At 39.0% G+C, this 26,428-nt stretch overlaps 1 protein-coding gene across 5 annotated transcripts in view; it reads left to right on the top strand.

Annotated features, from left to right (window-relative positions):
- Positions 1-25,593, top strand: part of lmo7b (LIM domain 7b) — a 34,572-nt gene extending 8,979 nt beyond the window's left edge. For 2 of the 5 annotated variants that reach the window (XM_034300254.2, XM_034300253.2), the window contains exons 7-29: positions 655-768; positions 1,254-1,434; positions 2,309-2,465; positions 6,587-6,616; positions 7,189-7,363; positions 8,426-8,553; positions 9,181-9,637; positions 10,532-10,780; positions 11,128-11,242; positions 13,085-13,246; positions 13,595-13,686; positions 13,856-13,919; positions 14,968-14,993; positions 15,097-15,204; positions 15,382-15,471; positions 16,660-16,862; positions 17,645-17,689; positions 18,336-18,391; positions 18,518-18,683; positions 19,958-20,209; positions 21,042-21,150; positions 23,828-23,933; positions 24,976-25,593. In XM_034300254.2, the coding sequence (XP_034156145.2) occupies positions 655-768; positions 1,254-1,434; positions 2,309-2,465; positions 6,587-6,616; positions 7,189-7,363; positions 8,426-8,553; positions 9,181-9,637; positions 10,532-10,780; positions 11,128-11,242; positions 13,085-13,246; positions 13,595-13,686; positions 13,856-13,919; positions 14,968-14,993; positions 15,097-15,204; positions 15,382-15,471; positions 16,660-16,862; positions 17,645-17,689; positions 18,336-18,391; positions 18,518-18,683; positions 19,958-20,209; positions 21,042-21,150; positions 23,828-23,933; positions 24,976-24,998 (3,108 nt within the window). In that variant the 3' untranslated portion in view covers positions 24,999-25,593. Of the gene's footprint in view, positions 1-654; positions 769-1,253; positions 1,435-2,308; positions 2,466-2,706; positions 3,022-3,390; positions 3,703-6,586; positions 6,617-7,188; positions 7,364-8,425; positions 8,554-9,180; positions 9,638-10,531; positions 10,781-11,127; positions 11,243-13,084; positions 13,247-13,594; positions 13,687-13,855; positions 13,920-14,967; positions 14,994-15,096; positions 15,205-15,381; positions 15,472-16,659; positions 16,863-17,644; positions 17,690-18,335; positions 18,392-18,517; positions 18,684-19,957; positions 20,210-21,041; positions 21,151-23,827; positions 23,934-24,975 lie in introns of all 5 variants that reach the window. The other 3 variants (XM_034300257.2, XM_034300256.2, XM_034300255.2) reach the window with 3 other exon arrangements.
- Positions 25,594-26,428: the final 835 nt, after the last annotated feature.

Genomic DNA, 26,428 nt, shown 5'->3' with positions numbered 1-26,428 from the left:
GAACAGAGACAAAAGAGGCACGGGAACACAAGAGCCTTTCATACATGGCTCAGAGAGAGAGAGAGCGAGAGAGAGAGAGAGAGCACTCAGTGTGGTGCTAGAGAGGTAGAGATGGGACAAAATTGTGGGAAAACAGAGGGATAATTAGGACAAAATGCAAGATAGAAATCAGTAGGTAATAGTGGGTAAGTAGAGCTCATTTTGTTCATCTGCTGTGAATATTTTGGCAGTTAAAGGAGTAGTTTCACAGAAACTGATATATAATATGTACACAATAATGACATATTTTATTTGGATCAGTGACTTAAAATCCCAATTAGACATGAATCTATTTCCACAAAATGTCAAAATATGTTAAATAAAAGTGAAAGTGTGTTTTAATTTGGTTTAGCAATTTGGTAACACGAGTACGCGCGCACACACAACGGACCTTGCCTGATCGACTAGATTTTTGGAAGACTGTACATTAATCGTTTAACTGTCAGTGTATTTAAAGTAGTAGGGGGGTAGGGGTGAATTTTTTTTTTTTAAATTTATTTTTTATTCTAATTTTGGTACCTTTAACAGAAGGAGATAATGCTCTATGTTAACCAGAAAGGATTCATAGCTCTCACGCTCTCTCTCTCTCTCTCTCTCTCTCTCGTTGATTGTCAGGTTCTGATCACGATATACTGGCTGGGAAGGAAGGCTCAGGCCGACCCATCCTACAGCGGCCCACAGCTCAACTTTAAAGCTTTCGAAGGTCTGCTGGGTGTCGCCTTATCCAAAGTGAGTAAGGACTGGAGACTGATGTCACTAGTAGCTGTAGGAATTATTTATCCATCACTTTGACAAATTTCAGTAACAGTTATCTTATAATAGCCTTTGATTCAGTATTGGAATGTGTATATATAAAAAAAAAAAAAAAAAATTACTTTAAATTTTTTTTAAAGGAAACAATACATATATGAATATAGGTAGAAGTCTGACAAATTTGTTTTATGTATCAAGGAAATCGCAGTACATCTAAGGATCGGTTCTTTTACCCATCGCTAACAGCTGTTTGTGTTTGATCTGCGTTTTTATTTATTTATTTATTTATTTTTAAATAAAACCTGTTTACCTCCAGATGTTGTCTACAGGATATTGAGTGTGTTGTTTGTCCGGTTCTGTAGAACAATCCAGAGTTACAAAGTGCTGAGTTGGTCTCTGCTTGGTACTATAAGGAGTCGTCGTTCTTACACTCCTCTCTTTTTCTCTTGCTGATCCTGCAGGCTTTAGAGGAGGCGTCGTGCTCCAAGTCCAGTGTGAGGGACAGTGGTTTTGCAGAGACCTGGTACCCTGACAGGGAGGTGCCGAGCTACAGGAGGGAGGATTCAGTGGAGAGCCTGGACTCGGTGGAGTCGCACACTCTGAGTGTGGCATCAGATTGTACATTAATAGCAGGCAGTGAAGGTAGGAGCGCTGAGGAGGAGTTTGCGTCATGTATAGTTGGCTAAATTGAAGCAATGAGTCGTTTAAAATGATTGCGTCGATCTTGCACTAAGATGTAGGCTGTTGTCAAAATAGCAATTGTATAAAGGTTTATTTAATGATTATTAATTAACAGGTCCAGTGTCTGCTTTAGTGCTGCTCTATATCGCACGCAACACATTTACATTTTCAGAATTTAGCAGATGCCCTCATTCAGAGTCTCCATCAAAAACATATTGGGTGGGTCTTCAGGGTTTATCTGAAGACAGCCAGTGACTCGGATGTTCATACAGCCAGGGGAAGTTCGTTCCACCACCTGGGAGACTGTACAGTCTAAATGTCTACACAGCACTCTGTATTGTAAATAGTATGGATTTTTTTTTTGCTAGAGGGAAATGAGTTACTTGTGTGGAATTAAAAGCAATGACACCTACCATTAACTACAATGTTTTGAAAAGTATATCATGATATAATGTTGATACTAGTATCATGATGTATTAATATATCACAATATTGGTGTGAGAACATCATAATCCACCACCGTGCACTAGTTCAGAGCCCCATACTTTTATAAGCTGCTGTTTATTTTCCTTCTGTTATGCTGTGATTGTCAAATGCATGATAATGAAAGTTCGGCACATTACATTCATTCTCAGCGCTCATGTAAGTGTGACATAGTGGATCATTCCTCACTGCTGAGGTAATGCAGGCGTTGGTGTGTGTTCAGCCTGGACATCCTACAGTCGACTATAATCATTTCACATGTTAGTCACACTGTGGATTGAGGATCCGTGGTGACCTTTTCTGGTTATTCTCCCATTTTTTTTCTGTTTCTCATCATTTTTCTTTCCGTCAGGGTTTGGGAGCGACGCAGAGGCAGAGCACTGCTTTAGGATGACTGAGCCTCTGTCTGCATCTGGTACAGAGAGACGAAACCTCCCGGCTGCACTGAGGAAGAAAAGATTTGTGCAGCATGAAGAAGGTGGCAGGGGTCGTGTCAGCCCGCTCCACAGGTACTTCCTTTTTCTTTTGTGTTTTGCTTATGCTCAGAAGTTGAGATCTTCCGAGCATGTCAGGAGTTGTGGATTGGAATACTGTCCAGTCTGGCAAGCGTTTGGATTCTTTAATCGTACAATCCTGGCTTTATTAGATTAAATGCAGCGTTGGCCCAGAAAAGTTTATTTATTTATTTTTTTTTTGCAAGTCCTCAAATATCCCTCTGAGTCTGATTTCCTCACCGTTTCTTGGCTGTAGTGAAAATGGGAGGGGCTTAGACAGTCCCTCCCTCGACCTCCCTCCCGTTTCTGCTTTCCACCAATGGGCACATGATTACCAGAGTGACTCCGAGTCTGACTCTGATCGGCCCGAACCAGACCTTGTTCAGGACGACCTCGCGAGCCGTCGCTTCCGCTCAGCAACCCCAAACACTCCTACAAACTTCGCTGTCCCTCTGAACCCCAGAAGTATGAGACCGTTCCCTGCAGTGAGCCCCAGTGCAAGAAGGTCGTGGGTCACCATGTCTGATGCCTCTCGGTTGGCTGCTGGTCCTCATGAAATGTCGAGCCAGAGGTCAGAGTTTGGAGTGACTTGAAGTGGCATGACATCCTAACACTGCCGTGGCTTTGCTAACACACGTGCTCTGTTTATCAGAGAAAGTTGATGTGTGGTTTTATTTACTGGCTACTTGATTAACTCCTGATGTGGTTCAGCAACATGATGGAAGTTGTTTTGGTTGACTTTAAATAGAGTGGATTTGCATCTCATCAATCATCTGAGCTGGCAGAGTTAATCATGTTCTGCTTCATGACTAACCTTTTAATTTTTAATCAGTACTGATTCGCTACCATCTGCAAGATGAAGTCTTTCCCACGTGCATGTGGATGTGTATTCTGTTCTTGCTGCGTTCTTTAAGGGAATATTTGCATCTCAAATGAACAGCAGCACGCCCCCGCTACCCAGCAGCATGGACAGCGGAGACGGCTACAGAAAGAGCACTCTGGAGGACGAGCTTCTCCTGCGAGCTTGGAATGAAGAGTCGAGTGAATCAGACGAGGGCCAAGGCTTTGCTGACCCCGTTCAGGATGACCTCTACGCTCGCAGGGTGCTTCAGGCTACCCATCAGACCTCTGTCAACACAGATTCAGACAAGTTCCTGCCCAAGTACTGGACTCCTGAGGAGGACGCTCATGTGGGGAGGATCAGACTCGGGTCACAGCGCAGACCCTGGTACAAGAAGATGCAGGGCTTCAGGTTGGTCTGGATGGCAGGATGGTGGAATGATTTAGTCTTCTCTTTTTTTTTTTTTTAAATTTTCTCTTGGCTTTACTTTAATCATCTACTCTGTCCCTTAGGATTTTCTAAATAATTTACAATGCTCATTTGATTTCTTTCTTTTTCTCTTTCTCTCCTTCGATTCCCGGGTTTAGCCGAAAGACTAATGGCTCATCCGAGGAAGACTCTGACTTTGATGTCACTCCCTGGTTGGGAGCCCCTGCTTGCACCTGCCCACCCTCATCCAGATCCCAACAAACCTTTTAAAAACCATCTTTTAAGCACCTTCCATCCCTATTGTCCTCCTTCTGTCCTGCCTTAGGCTTGGATTTCTGAGTTGGGAGCCACTACCTAAGTCCATACTTAAGCCATATAGACTAGAGCTAAGGTTTGTTTAGAGCCAATACCAAAACTTTAGTACTAAATCTACAGACAGGTGACAAATTAAAGGAAAAAAAATGGTGGCTCTGCCCTATTGTGGGGGATGTTTATTTATTTTATTGGCGTGGTTTGGCTTCACTTGGAGTGAAGCGTCACAGCAAATCAATACAAAGTTCTTGTGTCTGATCACCTGATGAAACATTTCTAGCCTGATGGGTGTGGTGTCTTCCAGAATGACTTCACCCCCCCCCCCTCCCCCCACAGAGCACGAGGGCTCGCGCAATTGTTTCGATGAGGATGAAAATGATGAGGATGAAAATGTAAATGGTATGCTATGGCTTTCACAGTCATCAGATCTCAACCCAGTTGAGCACCTATGACAGATTGTGGAGCTACCTGTTTATTTAACTCGCCATCACTAAAGCACCAACTGAGGGAATATCTTTTGGAAGACTGGTGCTCCATCCAGCATCCACCCAGTACAGCCAGATGCACTGAAGCTGTTCTGGTGGGTTGTGGTGGCTCAACACCCGACTAAGATGCTTGTTTTTTTTTCCCCCTTTAATTTCTCACTTGTCTGTAGATGGCCAGAAGAGGGCGCACTACTAAGGCCACTGCTCCAGTGGTACACTGGTACACAGTGGTAGGTTTTCCCAAGGTATACACATGTAATCATTCATCATATGCACAAGCTAATGTTAGTTACTCTTGTAACTTTTAAAGCAATGAAATAAATCTTTTACAAGCAGTTTTGCAACAACACTATTATTTCTGTGTTGTTGCAGGAAATCACAGCTTGTTGATTAATATCTGTGCTTTTTTTTTTTCTTTTTTTCGGGATTAACTTGAGAGGATGCACCAATATGCTGCCTAAATAAGATGCGGTTGTGTTTGGAATATCATCAGCTATCAAGGGGGAAAAAACTTGAATTTCCACACATGAACACCTGCTATGTGTGTTAACTGGGACACGTTTCTCTTTTCCTCTTGTTTTGACTCGTCGCAAATTGCTCCGCAAGGATTTTTCGACGAACTGGACTCATTTACCATGCCTTCTGCTTTCTTAACTGCACTGGACGTAAAAATGAAATAACAAGCTCGGAAAGCAGAGTATCAGTGGAAACCTGCCTGTTCCAGTCTGGAGATCTGATGGTGATAAGAGAAACGACAGAACAGAGTGTCCCAGCTACAGTGTTTTCAGAGTTTATTGCTCAATTCATGCTGCTAGCTTTGTATCTTCATGCCCATGAGAACAGAAACAAATGCTTTCAGGTTAATAAATGGTAAATAAACTATTTTGTTGCACATGTAATGTGTTGTTTTTGAGTAAATTGTGTTTTGCTTGTGTGATGAATGGGGTTGGTCTGATTTTTCTCTCGGATATTCTCACCCAGGTGTGAGCAGCGAGGCCCCTGATCCTCTGTTAGGGATTTCACACTGACATGGTGTTTAAAAATGTATTACAGCTGCAGTATTTAATAAAAAGGATTTATGATGCGGTTCATTTGTAAAGTGAGAAGACTGAAATCACACTCGGATGTGGATAAGAACAAGCGTTTGAGCGAGGTGGAGTCTGCTTCCAAGTGAACTCGAGCTGCAGTCAGAAAATCTATTAGACTCCGAGTCGAAGCGACTGCAGGAAGTGAACCAAACATATCATGTATTTAAAATAAAAACAAACCAAAAGAATAGATTTTGCTCTGATTCAGACACAGGAAGTGGACAAATAGGTGTGAAAAGGCCCTTGACCCTCATGTTCTATTATATTGACTTTGGGTGGCTCAGACAGAAAGAAAAAAAAATAAATAAATAAATAATATATATATATATAAATAATATATATATGAATATATATATATAGGAAATAACCAAAATTGAATCTATCTGTTTGGCATTCTGACAGGTCTCCCCTGTCAATCAGAGCAACACTAACCAATCATGGGTGTCTGTGAGCTCATGTATGTGGAAGAGGGCAGATAGCACGTCTGTTACGCTGCCCTGTGATGCTGCATGAGCAGCAGTTTGAAAAGATTAGGTTGGTTGGCTTCAAAAGAAAAAAAAATAACTAAGCACATACAGTTTCATGTTGGCGGGGAAACATTTTAAGTATGGTTTCATTTTATGAAATGGAACACAAGAGTTAGTCTGAAAAAATTCAGCTGAAAAAATTTATCTTCATCAATAAACCCACACACTTACAAAATGGGGTAAAAAAATTTCATGGAAGTTCTAGCTTTCTGTTCCGGTTCTATTTGGAACGTCTACTGAAAGGAAAAAAAATGAACCAAACAAAATTTTTTATTTTTTTTTTATTTTTTTTTTTTTCCTTTTTCTTTTTTTTCTTCTCCTAAAAATGTACACACTTAGTTTATATACATTTGCATCTTAAGGGGGGAAAAGGCTCTAAAAACACTCTAATTCATTCTAAAACCTTTTCTCAGCTATTAAATTGGTTCGATTTGTCATTATCTTCATTTCCTAGAGCTCCCACGGGACATTCTGCTCGTGTTGGGTGAGTGTGTTCTGTTCGGTTGTTTATGCTATGGCTTTATAAATGTGTGTACTTGTGAGCAAAGCGCTATAGTTGGGTTTATGTGATGTCTGCTTTCCCTTGCTACAAGTCTGAGGTTAGCTTCAAACTGGCTTGCCCCTGGGTCTGTGTTGTGCTCTGCCATCGCATTCACACTGTACTGGATTAAAATATTCAGTCTGAATAAGCAGTTCTGTGTTGTTCTGCTGCAGTGTCTGCTAATATCTAGTGTCTGCATGTCTCTCGAGCAATGCTTACAAGGTTCATACAGATGCTTAAGTCTTAAAAATGTTTGTTTCAAAGTCTTAGGATTCTTGCGTATCCACTAAGCTAAGGAATAGCACATGATGAGCCTCATTAACATTTTCTTTTCAATTTAAATTAGCTAGAAAAAGCAAGTTCCATGTTAAACGCTTTATAAACACTGTACGAACCCTGTGTTTAAGCAAACACTAAACTGTTATAGTGCGTTTCTGTTTGTTGCAGCCCACTTACCCGTTATCTTACAACTGTAAATTATAATGAAATTACACTCAACTTTCTCAACCCAACAGGAGCAAGTCCATGAGTGACATCACCCCGGAGCCCGTAGCACAGGAGGCTGAAAGCAGCACGTCTTTTCATCCTCTGAAGAGTCAGCGCGGTAAAGCTGCGACAGTTTCCCTGCGACAGGAGCGGATACGGCAGTATCAGGCCAGGCTGAGGGAGAGCGAGGCCAAGTGGCAGGAGGTGAGTGGTGTCTTCATTCCCATTACAAAGCACCAATCCTGAGGAAAATCAGTTAATAATCCAGAGTGAGCAAGCTCTTATGATGAATTCCATTACAGATTTTTTTTTTTCCCTGTAGGTTTTTTGTAGTTTGTTTTTTCTTCTCTAGCCTTTTTTTCTGGAGTATGTTCTTTTTTGCTGAGTTTGAGTGTTTTTTCTCCTGTCCCACCCCCCCGGAATAAATTTTTTTTCATGTAGTTTTTTCCCCCTTGGAGTTTTGTCTTGTGTGTTTTTATCTTCTTTTTTTTTTTTTTCTCCCCCTCGAATTTGTTTTTGTTTATTTATTTATTTATTATTTTAAAGTTTTAGTTTAGTTTGTCCTTTTTTGTGGAGTTTCCTGAATTTAAAAAAAAATTTTTTTTTTGGCCTCTAGATTTTGTTGTTAATAATCCAGAGTGAGTGAGCTCTTATTATAAATGACATTACAGTATACAATACAGGGGAAGAAGGCTTATGGGGAGTTTTTTTTTTTTTTTTTTTTTTTTTTTTTTTTTTTTTTTTTTTTTTTTTTTTTTTAAATCCCTGGAATTTCTTTATTTTCTTTCTTGTCATTTGTTAGGATTTTTCCCCCTGGAATTTTTTTCCAGGGAGTTTTTTTTATTTATTTATTTTTTTGGGGGGGCATTTGGCAATTTTTGGTTTTTGGCAACTGAGAGGCAACACTCCCCACTCCAAACCCAGTCATAACCAAACATAATCAGTGTTAATGCTACTATTGATATAAGCCCCAGAAACTAACTTAACAAATAATAAATTCCTGCAAGACAGATAACCTGATTTCACACTGGCAGCCTTTTTTTTTTCCTTTATCATACTATTATACCACCAAGCCTCATTCCCACTGCTGGTCGCCACATTGGTATCACTTCTAATTTGGTCCTTCCTGTCACTGTGCATCACTGCCTCGCATTAAAAATAAATGACTTCCAGCTGCTTCGTCGTGTTTCAGTGTGAGTGCAAGCTTAGACACTTATTATTCAAGTAGGTAAAAGTGGAAAAGTTAATGTTGCTGTATGCCTGTAGGACCTGACCAGGTGGAAGACTCGAAGGCGGAGTGTGAACTCTGACCTGCACAGGAAGAAAGACGAACAAGAACAACTCGGGTTCATGAGCAGTGGGACTGTCCCAGTCGGAGGGGAGCAGGAGCAAAGGTAGCACACACATGGGCAACACCTCCCTTTGTTTTAAAGGATCGGAAAGCACCCTTTGCCCTAACCGACTCCACCTCCTCTACTGACACTAGGGATGCTTTCCAGTAATCTAAATGATGCGCAAGTAAGTCAAAGCCTCAAAGACGTCTTTAAATGTGTTCAGAGAAACCAGGTAGGAGGAGATACACATTTGTGAACAGTGACTTATAATACAACTGTAAAAACAAGTCATCAGTGCATCGTCACTTTCAGTTAAAGCTTCAGTCAGGAGCCATGGCTCATTTGGTGAACAAGGTTGCCCTTTTTTTTGCATCTTCAGAGGAAGGAGATAAGAACTGGTGAAAAGAAAATAAGAAAACATATTTAAAGAAATGAGAAGCGCTATATGCCTACATTGTAAGTTGCCCTTTAAGGAAAATGGGGTGGGTCTAATTTCTGGCAAGAAAAATTTTAAACAAAAGCCTGAAGTGAAGAAATGAGCCAGATCCGTTTTAAGGAACTATTGGGAATCCATTTTTCTAAGGTAGCTTTCAAAATGATGTGATATGACAAGTCTGGAAATAGTTTGAAACGTCACAAACTGCACCCTTATTTTTAAAAATATGCATAATCCATGTGTCCTTGCAGTTTTTGCAGGAGGAGCCTACAGAGGGAGGAGACTGATTTGGCCTCCACGGCTACAGATGAGGCCTTTACTCCTTCTCCATTGACCTCCAGCAGCAGCAGCAGCATGCCAGGACCCATAAACACGACCGGACCTGCTCCTGTACACAGAGGCTGTTCTCATGCTAACGATACGATTGAAGCGAGTCATCACACACCTCCTGTAGTGAGCGCAGCATCTGATCACGTGCAGAGCTCCTCATCTCCCTTCCTGCCAGCCTCGGATACAGACTCTGCTCCAGTGCCAGTCTCGCGTGCCAAGTCTCTAGAAGGTGTCTTTCCAGGCACGCCACAGATGTCCGCCGCGCTGCCCAGAGGTTTCCGCAGGTCAGAGGGCACTTCACGGCTCTCCACAGGCGTCACACCAAAACCGTTCAGCACCAAGACCTCCAGGATGTCCACTCAGCCCAGATTCTACTCTGTGAGCGCATTTTGGCTTTTTACTTTCTTGTTTATTTTCCTGCCCTCCACCTGTTCTTTTTTTTTTTTTTTTTTTTTTTTTTTGTAGAATTAGTTTTTTGGGGGCGTAGGGGGTTGGTTGGTTTGTCCCAAACACACAGCTCTTTGTGCACTTTTTTTGGGGGGCGTGTGCATCTGTTCGTCCATCCAATGTGTATGTGCACATTGCTCTGTGTGCAGTTTAGTGTTACTCGTCTCTCTTCGATCTCTTTGCAGCCCGTATAAATAATGGAACATGGCTGCCATGCCACTTAATGCTCCTGCAAGATAGCGAAACCCAAGCTTTTGAAATAACTGCCCAATTGAAACAGGGCACTAGGATGAAAGAAAGGGCCCTATTTCACCCAGGCAGGGTTTTTTTTTTTGTGTGTGCTTCATTTAAAGAGCCAGTATTATCCCACTTTTTTTTTTTTTTTTGGTGAGAAAATCAGTCCAAATAATAATAAAAAAAAATTAACAAAAATAATTGCTAATAATTTACAGTACTCTGATTGTTTTTGCTATATTGCATTATCAAACTACTTGCTTTCAGTGACATGTGAGGATGTTGATGTTCTGTCTTTTTTTTAAACTTCATAATGACATTGCTTGTCATTTTAACATGGTAATAATAACAGCAAAACTAAGAGAGAAAAATGATTTATTAAGTGTTTTTTTCCATCATGCGTGGGATTTTAGGGAGCTGTTTGTAGCAGTGTTTTATTTATGAAGAATAAAATAATTTATAGAACCACATTGATGTAAAGTGTTAAATTCTGTGAACTAATAGCAGCAAGGAAAATTTCCTTCTCATTATGTCTTTACATTGCTTTCAAGGACAGTTCTCCATACTTTCTGCATCTTGAACCCTTTGCAGATGGACGATTCCCATAGCGGCCAGCGAGAGCGACACCAGCTTCCTGCATCTTTCCCCCACCGAGGAATTGATACAACTCCTGATTACAAAGATGACACTCGCTCCAGTACACATGAAGCCGTCCAGTGGAGGAAGAAGAAAGAGGAAGAGAGGGGAAAGCAGATGGACTCAGCTCCAAGCATTCACTCCTTCATGTCTGCTAGTGTCCTGATACCAGACAAAGCCGTGTGTGTGAGCAGGGAGGATGAGGTGAACACAATGAGTCCATCTTTCACTCCCATAATCACCATAATTACTATAATTACCATAATCCCAGCAATAATTTATTAATATCTGACCCACTTAAGGAAATGTACCAGTTTTATTTAGAATCAACAGTGATCTCTCGCTCTGTTGTAAACAAGCGCTTAATGGAAATGTATAGGCATGCGTGTTTACCATGAGGTGTAAGTGTAATTTTATACAGATGGTCAGGATCCGAGGGAAAAAAAGCACAGTAAGCATCAGAACGTCAAAGATCTCGAGTTCCCCCACAGGATGCGATCACATGATCACCTGCCTCAGGTAACATCTCCTCCGTTCTGTCTCTCCATCAGGTGGATCACCGTGACATGCAAGTCAGTCTGAATCAGACGCCCAACAGCGGCACGGACTTCGGCTTTCAGGCTCGTTGGGACTCGACTGGCGCTCGCATCAAATCCGTCCAACCAGGTAAGAGACGTTACGTTTCATGTCGGCCGATTATCATGATTATTTTACTCGATATTGAAATCATTTTAACTTCTTTAACACTGAATACCTCTGAGTGTACATTGACAGCAGCTCAGTCACATAAATTTTTTTTGTTAATCATTTAAATGTTAATTAGAAACATTAGAACAAATGAAGCCAGCCGTGACAATACGCAAATGATTTATATCATTGGTGCGAGGGTTATGACTTTATGATTTTGAGTCTGGTGCATTAACACTTTATTTTACTTCATGTCACGTCATTAGCATCGCTCTTCAACAGGGACAGTAAGGACTTTGTTAGCAATATATAAATATACATTATAATGCACTTTTAAAGCCATTGCTAAGAGATGGAGACAAAAAATGCAAGGAAAGGAAGAGAGAAATATTAAAAAAATAAGATAAAAGCAGAAAACCTATAAAATCTTTTTAAAAATATTGTGCATGTGCACATCAACAAATCAAACGCAAAACACAGTTTGACCTCAAAATAAGAACAAATACATGGGCGGGAAACAAATAAAAGAAGGGAAAAAAAATACAAAAAACTATATAATAAGGAGGAAAATTCTAGAGAGCGAGCTAATGTCTAAGCTCAGCTGATTATCTAACTTTAGCTGTCCAATATCGCAGTCTGATTAATGGTGAACAGCAGAGCATTCGTTATTGTGATTAGAACACGTTTGCAAAGCACAAAATATTAAAAATATTTTAAGTGGTTTACTTTAAAGATGAAATGATTAGTCTTACTGACGAGGCTGATTTGCTGTCTTTATTGTGACTATATGCTTCATTTAGTGTGAAGGTAGGTGTGATTAGACGTATTGTTTAATATGGTGTCATTGTCACTTGCAGCAGTTTAATTAGTTTAATTAGTTTGTTAACTGGTGTATTGGTTTTCCTTCCGTCCTTTTGCATGATCCCCCTACAACACAACCTTGAGAGTGTGTGTGTGTGTGTGTGTGTGTGTGTGTGTGTGTGTGTGTGTGTGTGTGTGTGTGTGTGTTTCTCAGTACACAGAGCGACACAGGCATGAATGATTGATGATGAACAGTGAAGGTGTTGCTTACTGTGCATCAGTCTGATTAGTTAGACATGCTGTTGCACTCAGGATGAGCTCTCCATTCTTATCGTGTTGTGTTCATTAACGTAGTAGTAACACTGCTACTTGTGTTCATGAGCAAGCACTAGGGCACATATGGCTGTTGGAATAAACTAATTGTTCAGATGTGGATTTATTTCTAGTCACCAAACTTTAGGAAATGGATTCTCTGGTTTCCTCCCAGCTATCAAAAACATACCTGTCAGTGGATTACAGACTCTAAACTGCCTGTAGATGTAAACGAGTGTGTGAATGCATGTACAACTTTTGAACTAAGTGTTTCTTTATGTGCCACACACAGTGTGTCGCTGCTGCTCATTTTTGTTTGCTGACTGTCTGAGGCAGTATAAAAAATAGCCAATTAATATTAAATATCAAGTTAAACATAATTATCCTTCAAATGCAATGTTACAGAAATTCGACAGCTCTAGTAACTACACATTAAGGCAACCAGTAAATATAGTGGGCTGGCTGTCTATTACATTTTATTACCTCTCAGTGCTCAATAATAAGACTTATTATTATTATTTTTATTTTTTTTATTTTTACATAGGACTTGCACAATCCTTGTTTAACAAATCAGACTTGGTCTAAATTTGACTTGACTCAGTTTAGTCTGAATTGACTCTCTGGAGGTGATTCAGACGAGTGGAAAAAGTTGTAACAGTATAAACCCCAGTGTGTGTGTGTGTGTGTGTGCTTGGCTCTGCCCCTCAGGCAGCCCGGCTCATCTGTGCCACCTGCACGCGGGCGATGAGATTGTGGCTTTGGGTGGACAGCGAGTGGCCGAAATGAGCTACGAAAAGTGGAAGGCCAATATGGATGCTGCGCTGCGAGAGGGCAAGCTGCTGATGGACATCCGACGCCTCAGTCTTAATGGTGATAATAATTCATTTTGTATTTAAAAACCTAAATAAGAAGAAGATTCTGTGGCAGAGCGAAAATCACACCGGTGGAGGAAAAAAACAAAAACAAAATGTGAAATGCATTATGCAAACTGTAATACTAATCATTAATGACATGCTGAAAACGTCCCACACTGAAAAGCAAAATCTTCTTATCTGCTTTTAAGCTATGTTACATTTGTCCTTGTGCACATATTGACACTGTACAATGCGGCACTGCTTTCTGCATTTTCTGATGATGTGGATTTAATTTGGGAATTGGACTGCTGTTTAAAGGCTATAAAAAGTCTGTCTGGCTATAAAGTGTCTTTAACACTTGTAGGTCATCCAGATCACCACGCCCCCATCAGTAACACCTCCAGCCTGCCCATGGAGAACGAGTCTAACGCGCAGGTCAACGGCCATCCTGTTAATGTGAGTAAACGTTAACGTCAGAAGACTTGTTGCAGTATATCATGAATCAAATCGGCACATTTTTTTAAAGCTAATTTTTGAGTCTAACTAGCGGATGATTCATGACTGCATAGTAATAACGGATGCGTGATTGACTGATTTATTTATTTATTTAAAATGTTGACTGAAGGGTTTGCCATCGAAAGCAATGCATAGGAGCTTCCATGACAATCCAGTCGCAATAAAAAACAAAGGTAAGTGATGAATTTGTGCTTAAATTGGCTTTGACTTTTTTTTTTTTTTTTTTTTTTTTTTTTTTTTTTTTTGACAAGGATGCAGTAAGAAAAGGGGGAAATCTATTCATTTTTTTAATAACTATTGCCCAACTCTTCTCTTTTCGCCTGTAGAACATGAGCACAATTAGAGTTTTTTTTATGCAGAAAGGTAAAGCTTTCAGGCAACTTGGTCTTTGAGGTTTATTGGCTGCTTCCTGTTAATTCCGTTCAGGTCAATTTAGTGTGTTTTAATTACCCAGGCTATCTTCTGAATCATCCTGCTTTATAATGAATCCTAATGAAACAGAGGAACGTCTTCTGATGGTTATTATTTATGTATAATTTATATACACCACCTCAGGTTCCTCTGGTTCCACAGTGGACTCCTCGGTCTACCTCTGTGGTAAATGACTGCTGTGTCTGCTGTGTGTTTGTTTCTGTGTGCTCTTCCTGAGACAATCTGAAACCCCAAATGTGGCATGGGTACTCAGTGGGCGTGGCCTTTTGAAGAAATACTCCTTTTTTTTTTTTTTTTTTTTTTTGTTAAGCCTTATCTCTATCTAGTGTATGATGAGTTGCTACACATTTCAACATGTTTACCTGTACTGAGACATGAACAGAAAACATATTTCTCGAAACTGACTTGTAATAGAAGTCTAAGGGCCGTTGCTGAACTCACTAATCATTTATATATATATATATATTAGCATCTTTTAAATCATTTCACATATTTTAAATGGTTAGTGGCTGTATTAGTAGTTTTTATTTTGGCTTTTTTTCAGTACAGAGTAATGTGTTGAAATTCTTTTCTACTGTACACACAAATACACTACAGATAAAATGGATAGAGATTAGGTTAGAAAATGGTGGGTTATTCCTTAATCTGTTAATCTGTTGTTTTGTGTGTGTGTGTGTGTGTGGTGTGAAATGTAATCCTGCTGTGCAGCATGCAAGCTAAAAGTGCAAGATATTAATGTTAATGTTAACTTTTTTTTTTTTTTTTTTGAATCCCCCCACTTCACTTCAGGAGGCTCAGAGTCGGCCATATCGGATGTGAGTCGTTACCGATTGATTGCAGATTGATTTTTTTTTTTTTTATCATCAGTGTACAAGAGATGATCACGTCCTAATTCTTCCGTGTTTCGTCTTCCTTTAGCTGCAGGTTCCCTCCATCGGTGCGTCATCCTCATGCCGGTCCTGGAACGCTGAAGAGGAAAGGAGGAAACAGGAGAAATGGCAGATGGAGCAGGAGCACCTTCTGCAGGTAGGACGAGAGACATGCTGTATGTTTACTCAAGTCTGTTATAGTCAAGGTATAAGAGTTTGAAATAATATTGAAGTGAAACCTCGTCAGTGCAGCTTCTTCTCACAAGAAAACAAGACTGCAGTATATTTCATACGTATATGTGTGTGTGTGTGTGTGTGTGTGTGTGTGTGTCAGGAGAAGTACAGGCGTGATCAAGAGAGACTAGAAGAAGCATGGAGACGAGATCAACAGGAAGCAGCATTAGAAGAAAACAGCAACACGGAGGTTCGTTAACCCTTTGGGGTCGAACTGTAATGTCTGTGTAACTGTATAATTGAAAGCAAGCAGACTCAGTTGATCAACAGGCTGCTGATTATTTTTGTTACTCAAGTGTCTCTGCACTAAAGAAAATGGAAAATATACACTGATAAGTATATATATTTAGCTGCTGTAGATATAATGATAAGCCATTTCAAGTTTTAAGGAAATATGGCAATATTCTTCAACACTTGTGGTTTTTCTACTAAAATTGCCCCCTAATCTAAAATCACTTCTGATGGAAGCCAGTGGGCAGTTGTTGAATTCTCTCAATAATGAGTGTGATGAAGCAGCATTACTGTTTTATTTATTAAAGAACAGCACATCATACTTTTTATCCATTGATGGTTACATTTAATATTGTGGAACATTTACAAAATAAGCTCCTGTTTTTCTGTTATCACGTACATTATAGCAGCTATAAACAGTGGTCCTCTTACCAGCCTCCCTTGACGTTAATAAGACAAAAACACAGTTACTTAGAAGCTAAAAAGTATAAACTTCTCTGTCCCGAAGACCTGATTTATGGTTTTACAAAGCGCTGACACTGGAGACTCCTTCCATAAATGTCAAATAAACATCTTACCTTTATCCTACTGTCTAACCAGTAAATTGGGGATAACTGGACACTATTTATGTCATGGTTCTGGGACATGATGCACAAAGTGAAAAGTGCAGCCATGTAAAAATAATAGGCACTCAAGTTATTTGTGTGAGCTGCCTCTAGGTGGCAGTAGTATACCAACATCAGTGCAGTGGGTCTCTAATTCTATTCACTCTTGTTTTGTGACTTTCCATCATCACACAGTGTAGTTGTGTGAATCTGATGGTGCATAGACACCACAAAAGCTATGAGAGTGTGAGAAATCTACATAAGGACAGCTTTCATGAGATTTGTCTCTCATTTCTCTCGCATTCTAAGATGCTTGTAGTTTTGAATTCATGTTAAATAGAAGTGCATTTAAATATTTATTGATGGAGTTCAACTGCTGCCCCTAGTCCTTCATTATAAGTGAGTGAAGTAAAAGTGAAGTTTTCTACTTTTTTTTTTTTTTTTTTTTTTTTTTTTTTTTTAATTATTATTTATATTATAGTATTCCTTTAATTACACATCAGCTGTAAGTTATTCTTATATTCTCTTGTCCTTTTCTACAGAAGCAGGACGTGCCTTCTTTCCCCACTGGAAACATTATGCATTACACTCCACCCCCGTTCCTCCACCGATCAAATTCCCCAACTTTTGTAGCGCTTACTCAGCAAGCGCAAGAGGCAGCACTCGTCCAGAACAAACAGGTCCAGATAGCAGCAGGTCATCCAACCAAGGACGAGTGTGATTCATCCTCAAAGACAAGTCAATGGTGAGAGACATGAGGATACTGTGTGCACGGTCTAAAATGCGTTTAATATAAATCTCCTCTTTACACTAAAAAATTAAAGGAGTGGCACCAACCTGATCAAGCAGCAATCTGAAAATTAAAGGACAGTCATTGGGAACGAGGATCTGTTTTAAATATAAAATATTTAGAGGATGAATCAGGGCAGACAGTCACATGGACCAATATTGCTGCTGCTAATAATAATAATAATAATAATAATAATAATTATTATTATTATTATTATTATTACTATTATTATTACTATTATTATTATTATTATTAGGTAGAAGTAATAATAATAATAATATTTACTTAATTTATTTAAATTTTTGCTTTTTTTTGTCAGTCCACAACTGTATTTCTTCAGTGTTTTTTTCCCTCCTGATTATTTATTATTTATTTTATATTTTGTATTATTTGGGGACCATATCAGGGCAGAAAGGCAGCTGGGGGTCTGACAAAAAAGAGACCTATAATTATCATTTCTAATTATAATATCTCTCTTTCAACCATTATTCATTTATACCTATTCAATTATACCTGATTCAGTCATAGGGTAATACACTTCTGTTTTTTTCCCCCACAGTTGGTTTAACAGTTTATGTAAAAGACACCAGTAAAAGATTTCACTGCCTAAGTGTTTTTTTAACCCTTGTGCTGACTGGGATATGTTGTTGTAAGGCATCAGTGTTTTTCTGTGTGTGTGTGTGTTTATCTGCTGCTCTGTCGTACATGTCTGCTGTTGCTGCTGTGTTGTGTGTCAGGCCGAGCGAGTCTTATGGATTTACCAAGCTAACAGCTTCGGACAGGTCAGTCTGCTTCACGCTTTAACGCAGTGTTCTAAATGCATGGGTTCTAAATGCTAACTATATTTTAATGCAAAGGAACTACCAGAAATGTCAAGGAACATCTGTATACCTCTCTGCATCCAGATCCTGGCATTTATACTGAGGGTTTATATAGGAATAAGCAACTTGGAAATGCCTCCATGTCCACCTGTCAGTATGCTAACTAGCAGACTAGTTAAAGTCTGGTAAACTAGCTCACACACAGACACAAGTGGGATTTCAGTATCTGAGCATTGATGTACACTTTCATATTCTCAGTAATGTATTTTCTAGTAACCAAACTTGTTAAAAACTAAAAAGTGTGATGTTTCACTAATATTAGCTAAGGTAGGTTAATGTGCGCATGCTGTACATAAACTTTCTCAAACATGAGTGGTCCAAAGCACTTCCTGTACCAGTTTTATACCAGTTTTTTTTTTTTTAAATAAACAGAAAATAGACTTCAACACCAATCTATACACCAGAATAGGTCAGAATCATCCATCCTAGAGAAGTTTTGAGTTGCGGAGTAATTTAACAATTTATCTACACCTTTCATGACACAATGGGACTGTGCAGTTGTGTAACTTTATTTGGAGTTGCTCTAATCAGTTGTTTCTGTTAACAGGAAAAAGTCCAAATCCACTCCCTCACTTGATGGCAGCCACAAGCAAGACTCCAGAGGTCTGTCTGCTGTATTTTCACTCGCTTCATTTGAATGAACTGCCTGTTGCACTAATTGGGTACTCTTGCTCCCTCGTTCATGTATTTGGTATTTCCATATTTCCTGTGTTTGCTAATTGGCTGAAGTGGGTGTTAAGAAGAAGGGTCGCCTGTCTCAGGCTGAACAGGAGCGTCAGCAGATCCTGGAGGAGATGAGGAAGAAGACTCCGGTCCTCACAGACAGCAGCTGGATTCGCCAGCGCCACACCTGTACCATCCACAAGGAGCCCGTCAACGTGGCACCACTGAGAAGGTCCCGTCTCATGATCACACTACACTCGGGAGAAACTTTACATTATTCCCAAACTGTTTAAGCAAACGATTGCAAATGAACATTATTTTCCGAAATTTCTGCACACCTAAGCCTTGTTCCACCTACTACAGTTTATTACAGTTTTAATAGGATTGTTTTTACTTTTGAACATTTTATGACATGTTAGAAATCCATAATCAATAAATATTTCCTCATATGTTTGTGTACATTTTCTGCTCTTTCTCTGAGATAGTCACTCGATGTTGTTGAGGAAGTAGCGGAGGTGAACTCTTAAGCTAGTGCATCACAATAGCGAAGAATATGAAAATAGCACGTACATTCTTAATAAAAAATATGGCTTGTGTGAATGAGACTCCCAGTAACATTTCAAATTACTAGCACACAAAATTGGTCTTTATAGTAAGAGAACCTGATTCCTAATATTAATTATAAAATTAAACATAAAATATACAATTTTATTTTATTTTACAATTTTTTTATATATATATATATATATATATATATATATATATATATATATATATATATATATATATATATATATATATATATATAAACACCAGGAATCCCTCTCATGATTACATTTGTAAATCAAGTGACCTGTAGTTTGGGAACTTCTGCATTATACAATCAGTCAAAATCAAAATTAATGCAGCTTCATTAAGGAGATAAATAAATGTTACAAAATAAATGTGATTTTGGTTTAATGTGCGTGTAGCACTATGTGTGTGTGTAGCTTTGTGTTAATTTTTGTTAAAATATATTATTAGAATAATGAGCTCATGTGGTGTTGGGCTTTTATATGTAATGCATCCACTGATCCACTGTAATACAGGACTATACATCCTGATTGCTTTAGAAATTAAACAATGTCCATCTTATCCTACAACTTTTCATTTTTTTTTACTTCATAAATTTTTATGTTTTGTGGATGAATTGTTAAAAAAAAAAAAAAAAAAAAGGTACATATTTGCACCACCACAAAACACTGGGGGATGCAAACTTTTGCACAGAGCTAAATCCAGTGCAATATCTCAGTGTTGTTCATCATGATGTCAGCACTCATAGGCTGTGTCTCTAATCATCTAATTACTTGAGCTGAACTAATAGTGTTTCACATTCAGGAGTCTCATGTTTAGCCTTTGCGTAGCCCTTGGTCACAAATTAGCTGCAGTGTCACCATAGTAGTATAAAATGTCTTAAAGAAAAAGCAGTGACCCGAATCCTGTTCTTTCTTCACTGTTTAATTTCAGACATGAGTCTCTGGACAACATCCGCAGCAGCAGCAGCAGTGGCTCCTCGTCTAAGCAGTTCTCCAGCTCATCTCAGCCTCTCTCGGGCCTGAGCGGCATCATTCCTTACCGAGGCTACTCGGGCCGCTGCAGCCTGGGCCCCGGTGCCGCCATTTTCTCTAACGCTTTAAAGCAGAGCTCCTGGTCTCGGCCTACCTCCATCTCTCCTGTATCTGATGAGGAGGCGTGTAACCGTCCCCAGCAGTGTGACAGGTGTGGCTTATGTACAGTGTGTGGGTGATGGACTAGACAGTATATTTTTATACAGGAAATGGCAAGGGTTTTCAGAATGTTTTTACAGCTAGGGACCTCTTTAACTGTAATATAAATTTCATAGATCCTTTAATACATAATCCAACTACTCAAATATTAGGGTTATTATTTCTTATTTCTGAAATATTATTTGGATATTTATTGGAGCCATGAAGCTTTTTATACTCTTTTCCGGAGTGGAAAGTTTACACACACGTGTTTATTAAAACTTGTGTTTGAGTTATTGAGGTTTTAATTCAATCCAGTCAAACAGGTTAATAACTATAACTCAGTAATTAATCTAATAACTTTAATCTCCACCACTGTAACAAAGTAAAACAAAAATCCTGGACGCCACTTTGAGAATCGCTGGTACATGAAATATGAACTATGAAACTGTTCAAAAGCATTTAAAAATATTTCTAATTATTTGACCAAGACCACTTATCGTTATCACTTTATAAACACAAGGGATTTTAGTGTTATTTATACAGTAATAAGCTCTGAAAGTTTTGCCATTTTTAGTAAAGACTCAGTGCAGAAAGGAGGAAAATTTCAAGGGTCTTGAGATACAGAGTCCAAAAGGACCTTAAGGATTATAATTTGTTTAACAAAAAAAAAAAAAAAAAAAAAAGTCAACCTGTAAAAATTCTGACTTCTTTGAAATGCAACTGCACCTTGAAGTGCACTTTGAAGTGAAGGTAAGTCAAGGCGAATGGGCGAATAAACACCATAAAGACTTTTTTGCGTCTCTTCTCGTTGAGCCTCACTCGGGCTTTGCCGTGTCCTGTAGGCTGGCGAGCCGCAGGCGACCGTGCTCCCGCTGCGAGCAGCCGCTGGTCAAGGGCCCGGCCATGGTCATCGAGTCTCTGGAGCTGTGCTTTCATGTCGGGTGCTTTAAGGTGAGCTTGGAGGTCACCTGATACCTGAGACGTCTGCTGACCTGCACCTGGGCTGGCTGTTTATCCTGAAACCTCACGAACCGAAGGTCTTCTTGGTGTTGGTGTTGGGAATCAGATCACATGCAGACTTGTGAAGTAGGACGGTGTGATGTCAATAAGACTTAAATAAGAGTGAGAATCTAGAGATCACGCAGCCAGTAAAGCTGCTGGAGCACTTGTTCCATTCATGACATCAAAACACAAGGCTTAATTCACTTTCATTAGTATTCAGATAGGAAGATTTGTTTTGTGATAGTTTGAGTTTGAAGTTATTATATTTACATATTACTTTTAATCATGCTACATTGTAGGCGAAGTGTGATCATTCTCACTTGATCTAGGAAAGCTGCTCGCAGTATTGTTTATTATGCTTGTTATTATATGAGATTCTGACTAACCCTGTCAAGTATTCTTGACAAGATTTGGGCACGTGAACCTTGTATATGTTTTTTTGGCTTGGCTAATCTAAATCTAAAATCAGACTAAACATCAGAAATATTTTGGATAACGTTGTCTTATCGTGGTTTTCTTTGCTTGACTTAATAAGTGACATTGTATCACAAACTACAGAAGATGAAAACTTGTGCTCATTATAGCAGCTGCTGGTGTTTACACATTGTGGAAGTAAAAAGTAACTCATGCATTTGAACATTTCATCTTTTCAGTTATTAAAATTCAAATGCAATTTTAAATTTGACAACCGTAGCGTCTAATGGTTTTTTGGAGCTCTGAAATGTGTCTAAGACCTGATTGTTTTTCCGAAGCCTAGTGCTAATTAGCTATAGTACACTTTAAGAAAGTAAACACTTATCTGAGCACTTGCTTTTGTTGTAGTTTCCTTAATTTGTTTCTTTTTATTTTCTCTAAAAAAAAAAAGTAAAGTAATCAGACATAACTTGGATGTCATGTTGGAGGCAGTGATTCGCAGAATAAAAAATATGGACACAATAAATTGTGGAATTACTTTTTAGCCCCAGGACATGCATGTGGTCTGGTTGCCTCAGTCTAAACTTGTGCACGGTAATGGGTCACCTACGCTTTCTGTTCCTGGGGAAGTCTGCTAATCAGATATCTGCTGCAATCACAAGACTTTATTTTCTTGGGTTCCCTGCAGTTTTGCTTCGAGTCTCTATCACACTGCACAAACATTGTTCAGTCTCGTCATAATAGCTGCTGGCTCTCTCTGGGGTGCAGGATGTTCTGGTTTTGATGAGGACAAAAGGGTTTGAGGTTTGAATGATTCACCTTTTGCAATCCAGTTTATGGCTTCATCATTCTAGATGTCTCACAGTGGAGACTTGTCCAGTGTCCTCATGGCTATAATAGATGATTTCGGGCCTTAGCCTGTTTTGTCTGATTTCAGATATTGTTTTGTTTTTTTTTTCCCCCTTGACTGATTAGTAGTCAGTAGACCTGCTTTGTGGCGTTGTGGTCACTCTAGCTGATTAAAAAATCAGTCATGGCTGGACGGATCGGTACTCTGTGCACCCAGTGTGTGCACTATGGACCAGAGGGAGAAAAAAAAAAACTTTTTTTTTTTTTTTTTTTTTTATTTTATATATTGATTTTTCCCCAAAAATGTATGTTTAAAATGCAGCAAGCTCCAGTCATTCAAATATTTTTCGATGGCTCTATGCTTCATTTCTAAACCCCACCACCTCCTGAACTACACATTAGCTTGCCCGGATAACAATCCTGCCATAATCAGGAACACACAGCAATTTGAAAACAGTTACACAACTAGGCAAAATACAGTACAGGGCAGCGTAAAGCTGCTCCAGTGTACAACATCGTCACAAAATGTGAGGAAATGTGAGTCATGCCCTCTGCAGAGATTTGAGCACTCATTCATTTTCTCTATTGGCTAATCTTATGTGCTTGTATTAATGCTCTTAACTAGCTAAACATTTTATCATTAAATTAAGTTAACCACAGCTGTTGAATTCTCAAATCTGATTGGTGAGTTGGTGTTAATAAATTTTCTATTGCAGCAGCTCTGATGTTCGTTCTGGCTGTAATTCTGATCATAGGTTTTTATTAATGCATTCATCCTAATACATTATCATTACTATAGGAACAAGTTACAGATATTCACATTTTGTGAATGTGTGTAAGCTCTCTGTGAAGAGATTAGCATTTCTGGAAGGAGACTTCAGTGTTAGTTCACTGCGCAGCAAGTCTGTTCTTTCCCATGTTAAAGTTTTCTAATATGGGAAAGTCTTCATGACAAGCCGCACATTTTTGTCTAATTAACTTCAGTTATCTTTGCTGTGGAACAGCCATGGAATATTTAATGTAACTATAAATGGATAAAAAGTATGACATGCCGTTCTTTAATAAAAAAAAAATCTTAGCTTTGAGAGTAACTCTGCTCCTGATTAGGCTTCATCACGCCACCCCATTGTTGATTATTTACCAATAAGGGCACACCCAGTTATGTTTTATTCTTTACTTAGCTACCACTCTCTGGCCTTGTTAATTAGACTTCCAGGCAAACTTGGCACTGAGCAACACACTGGCTTTTTCACATGCTAGATGTACAAGATAATATTTTTCCACCCTTGAAACACGGGTATAATTAACTGATCCATGGGCTGTGTGTGAAATCTTTTTTCCTTTCCTGTTCTCCATCTCCCAGTGTGTCAGCTGCAGGGCTGAGCTCAGGAGAGACCCAGAGTCTAGAGCTCAGGTGCGAGTCAGACACGGACAGCTCTTCTGCGACACCTGTTACAACAGACTCCGAGGTGAGCCGCACGTTTTCACACGCCCTGTTCTCTAAAGTCAGCTACACTGCTGGTTTACTGGTGCAGAGACGGTGTATAGTGCAGCCAACATCTCTCTGAACTCTTAGCAGTGAAGACTTGATCTGATCTTAAGTATCTAAAACATGCAGTACCCTTTGGCTGAAACATAAGAGGAAAAAAAAAACATGCTTATAAACTATGCTTATTGTGTATGATCTGAATTCAACTTGGTAAATTAAAGGAATACTCCAACATTTTTAAACATAGTCCCCCATTTTCCTTGAGATACGAACTGAGATACGAACACACACTTAAATCTGTTATATTGGAAGTCTGAAGGCAGGTGTTAGAGTTTTTAGAGTAAATGTTTAACGGGTGACTATATAACGCAAATTCAAAACTCTATAACTTAAATTCTTACTAAAGCTGTTTTTATGGAAGATTTTGTTTTTCTTCAACGTTTCAGCACTGGCGCGGTACAGTAAAAAAGTAGTTCCGGTTCCTTTCTCTTTCACGGAATCCATGCGCCATCAGAGCCACGCAACAACACTGGATCTGAAAAAGTAGTCCCATCTCTGAAAGCACCAATTAGACAGATTTAGAGATTTAGAGAATTACAATGAAATATAGTTGACTGAAGAATTCATGAAATGTTCTACAAACGTTACAATATGTTTTGCATCAGTGTTGATGGAATTCAACAGCTGCCCTTAGAATTTCAGTATACGTGATTATTAGTGATACATACATTATTAGTACAAAGCAACATTGTAAATCTTGACTGTGGTAATCACATATCTGTAATACACTCCAGAGTCATGGATTGAGATGAGGTTGGAAAACACTGGAGTACTCCTTTAAACGATAACCTATATACGCTTGACATGGTGCAACAAATTCTCCTTCACAGAGGTATATATCTGTCCTGTGCTGACTCGCAGATGCAATGTAGACTGCAGTAAAATGTTTCTGTAATGTAGAACACTGTGTGTTAAATGGGTTTCAAGGATGTTTCCTTGAACAAATGTCCGTTTCTCTCCAGTCCGTACCGGCATTCCCAAGTGACCACGATGCATCACAGCAGATCACGGAGGAGACTTCCCCTGAAGATGATTCGGACACGGCAACTACAAGCTCAGCATAATTTCAGATGGGAATAAGCTACCTTCCACTTATGTCACAGATTTAATATTAATATTAATATGCCTATTTATGCACATCATCCAGTATGTAGTTTCTTGAATGTGTTTGTTTTTTTTATTTTTAAATATGTCCTTTAATAAAGATAGATTGCTGAAATAGACACAGGAATAATTAGACTTCATTCTTATCCTGCTGATCTGGACTGCAAAGCTGAAACGACGTAACAGTTGTTTTTTTTTCTTTCTTTCTTTCTTTTTAAAGCTGCTCTTGTATCATGACTTCTCTGCATTACAGCTTGCAGCAGCACAGACTTTTGTTCCTCACACTGATTTAATATGTAATGTACAATATATATGCGTATATTCCTTAGATATTTAAGCACATGATGTCAGCACTTTCTTGTTCTTGGTCTTGGAATGCACATGGTTTATTTTTTTGGAAGCAAGTCTGTTTTTAGGGAGAAATCGCAATGATATTTCCTCATGTTTGTAAATAAAAGGATCTACTATGCATTTTATTTAAATAGTTTTTTCTTGTGTCGATTTTTAAAGTCAGTGAGCCACTAGATGGGGCTGTGGGTGTCGATTTTTGTCTCTTAATTGTTACTGAATAGCAGAGTTGCCAGGTCTGTGAAATCCCCCTATCCTATCCCATCCAACCCCCCCTGACAAAAACCACCAGTGAATCTGCTCATCATCATTTATCTCTCCCTCAAGAGGTAGTAATTATATCTCAGAGATATAAAACCTCTCACACTGCCTCTGCATAAAGCTGGATTTAAAAATATTCTACAGTACCTTGGTGTTTATCAATTGTATTTATTCATCCAGAACATGTCCAGGATATAAAAATTGATGTCTACTACAGCTGATAACAAAGACAGGCAGGCATGGATTCATGTCCCAATTGAATGTTTGCATAGAATGCTGTATTTTGAGATCTCTTATTATTAAAGGCAGCAGGTTGTGTTCCTGTAATTATTCTGTTTTCCCAACTATATATTACTTGGCGATAAATGCAGCGCTTGTTAGCATATGAATGTATTTTAGCATATGTTGTGCCTTCCAAGCTTGGCTCAAACCATGACAGGGGCGTCCACAGAGATCAGTGTGCTGTCTGCAAAATCACTGCTGTTTGAGACCGTGAGGAATCGAGGCTTTTGGACGCAACCCCATGACTGAGTGAATTCTAGAAATCTTGCATAGGAATTGTAAAATTTTCTGTCCTGTTGGTGCGTTCAAATGGAACAGTGAAATCTAGAACTTTTGCATAAGAATTCTGCAATTTTCCATCCTCTTGGCGTGCTCAAATGGGACAGTAAATTATAGAATTCTTTACTAAGAATTGTAGAA

Source organism: Pangasianodon hypophthalmus, chromosome 26, assembly GCF_027358585.1.
Source record: "Pangasianodon hypophthalmus isolate fPanHyp1 chromosome 26, fPanHyp1.pri, whole genome shotgun sequence".
NCBI lineage: Eukaryota > Metazoa > Chordata > Actinopteri > Siluriformes > Pangasiidae > Pangasianodon > Pangasianodon hypophthalmus.
The sequence above is the reverse complement of the archived record's forward strand: the minus strand, read 5'-3'. Positions and strand labels throughout refer to the sequence as shown.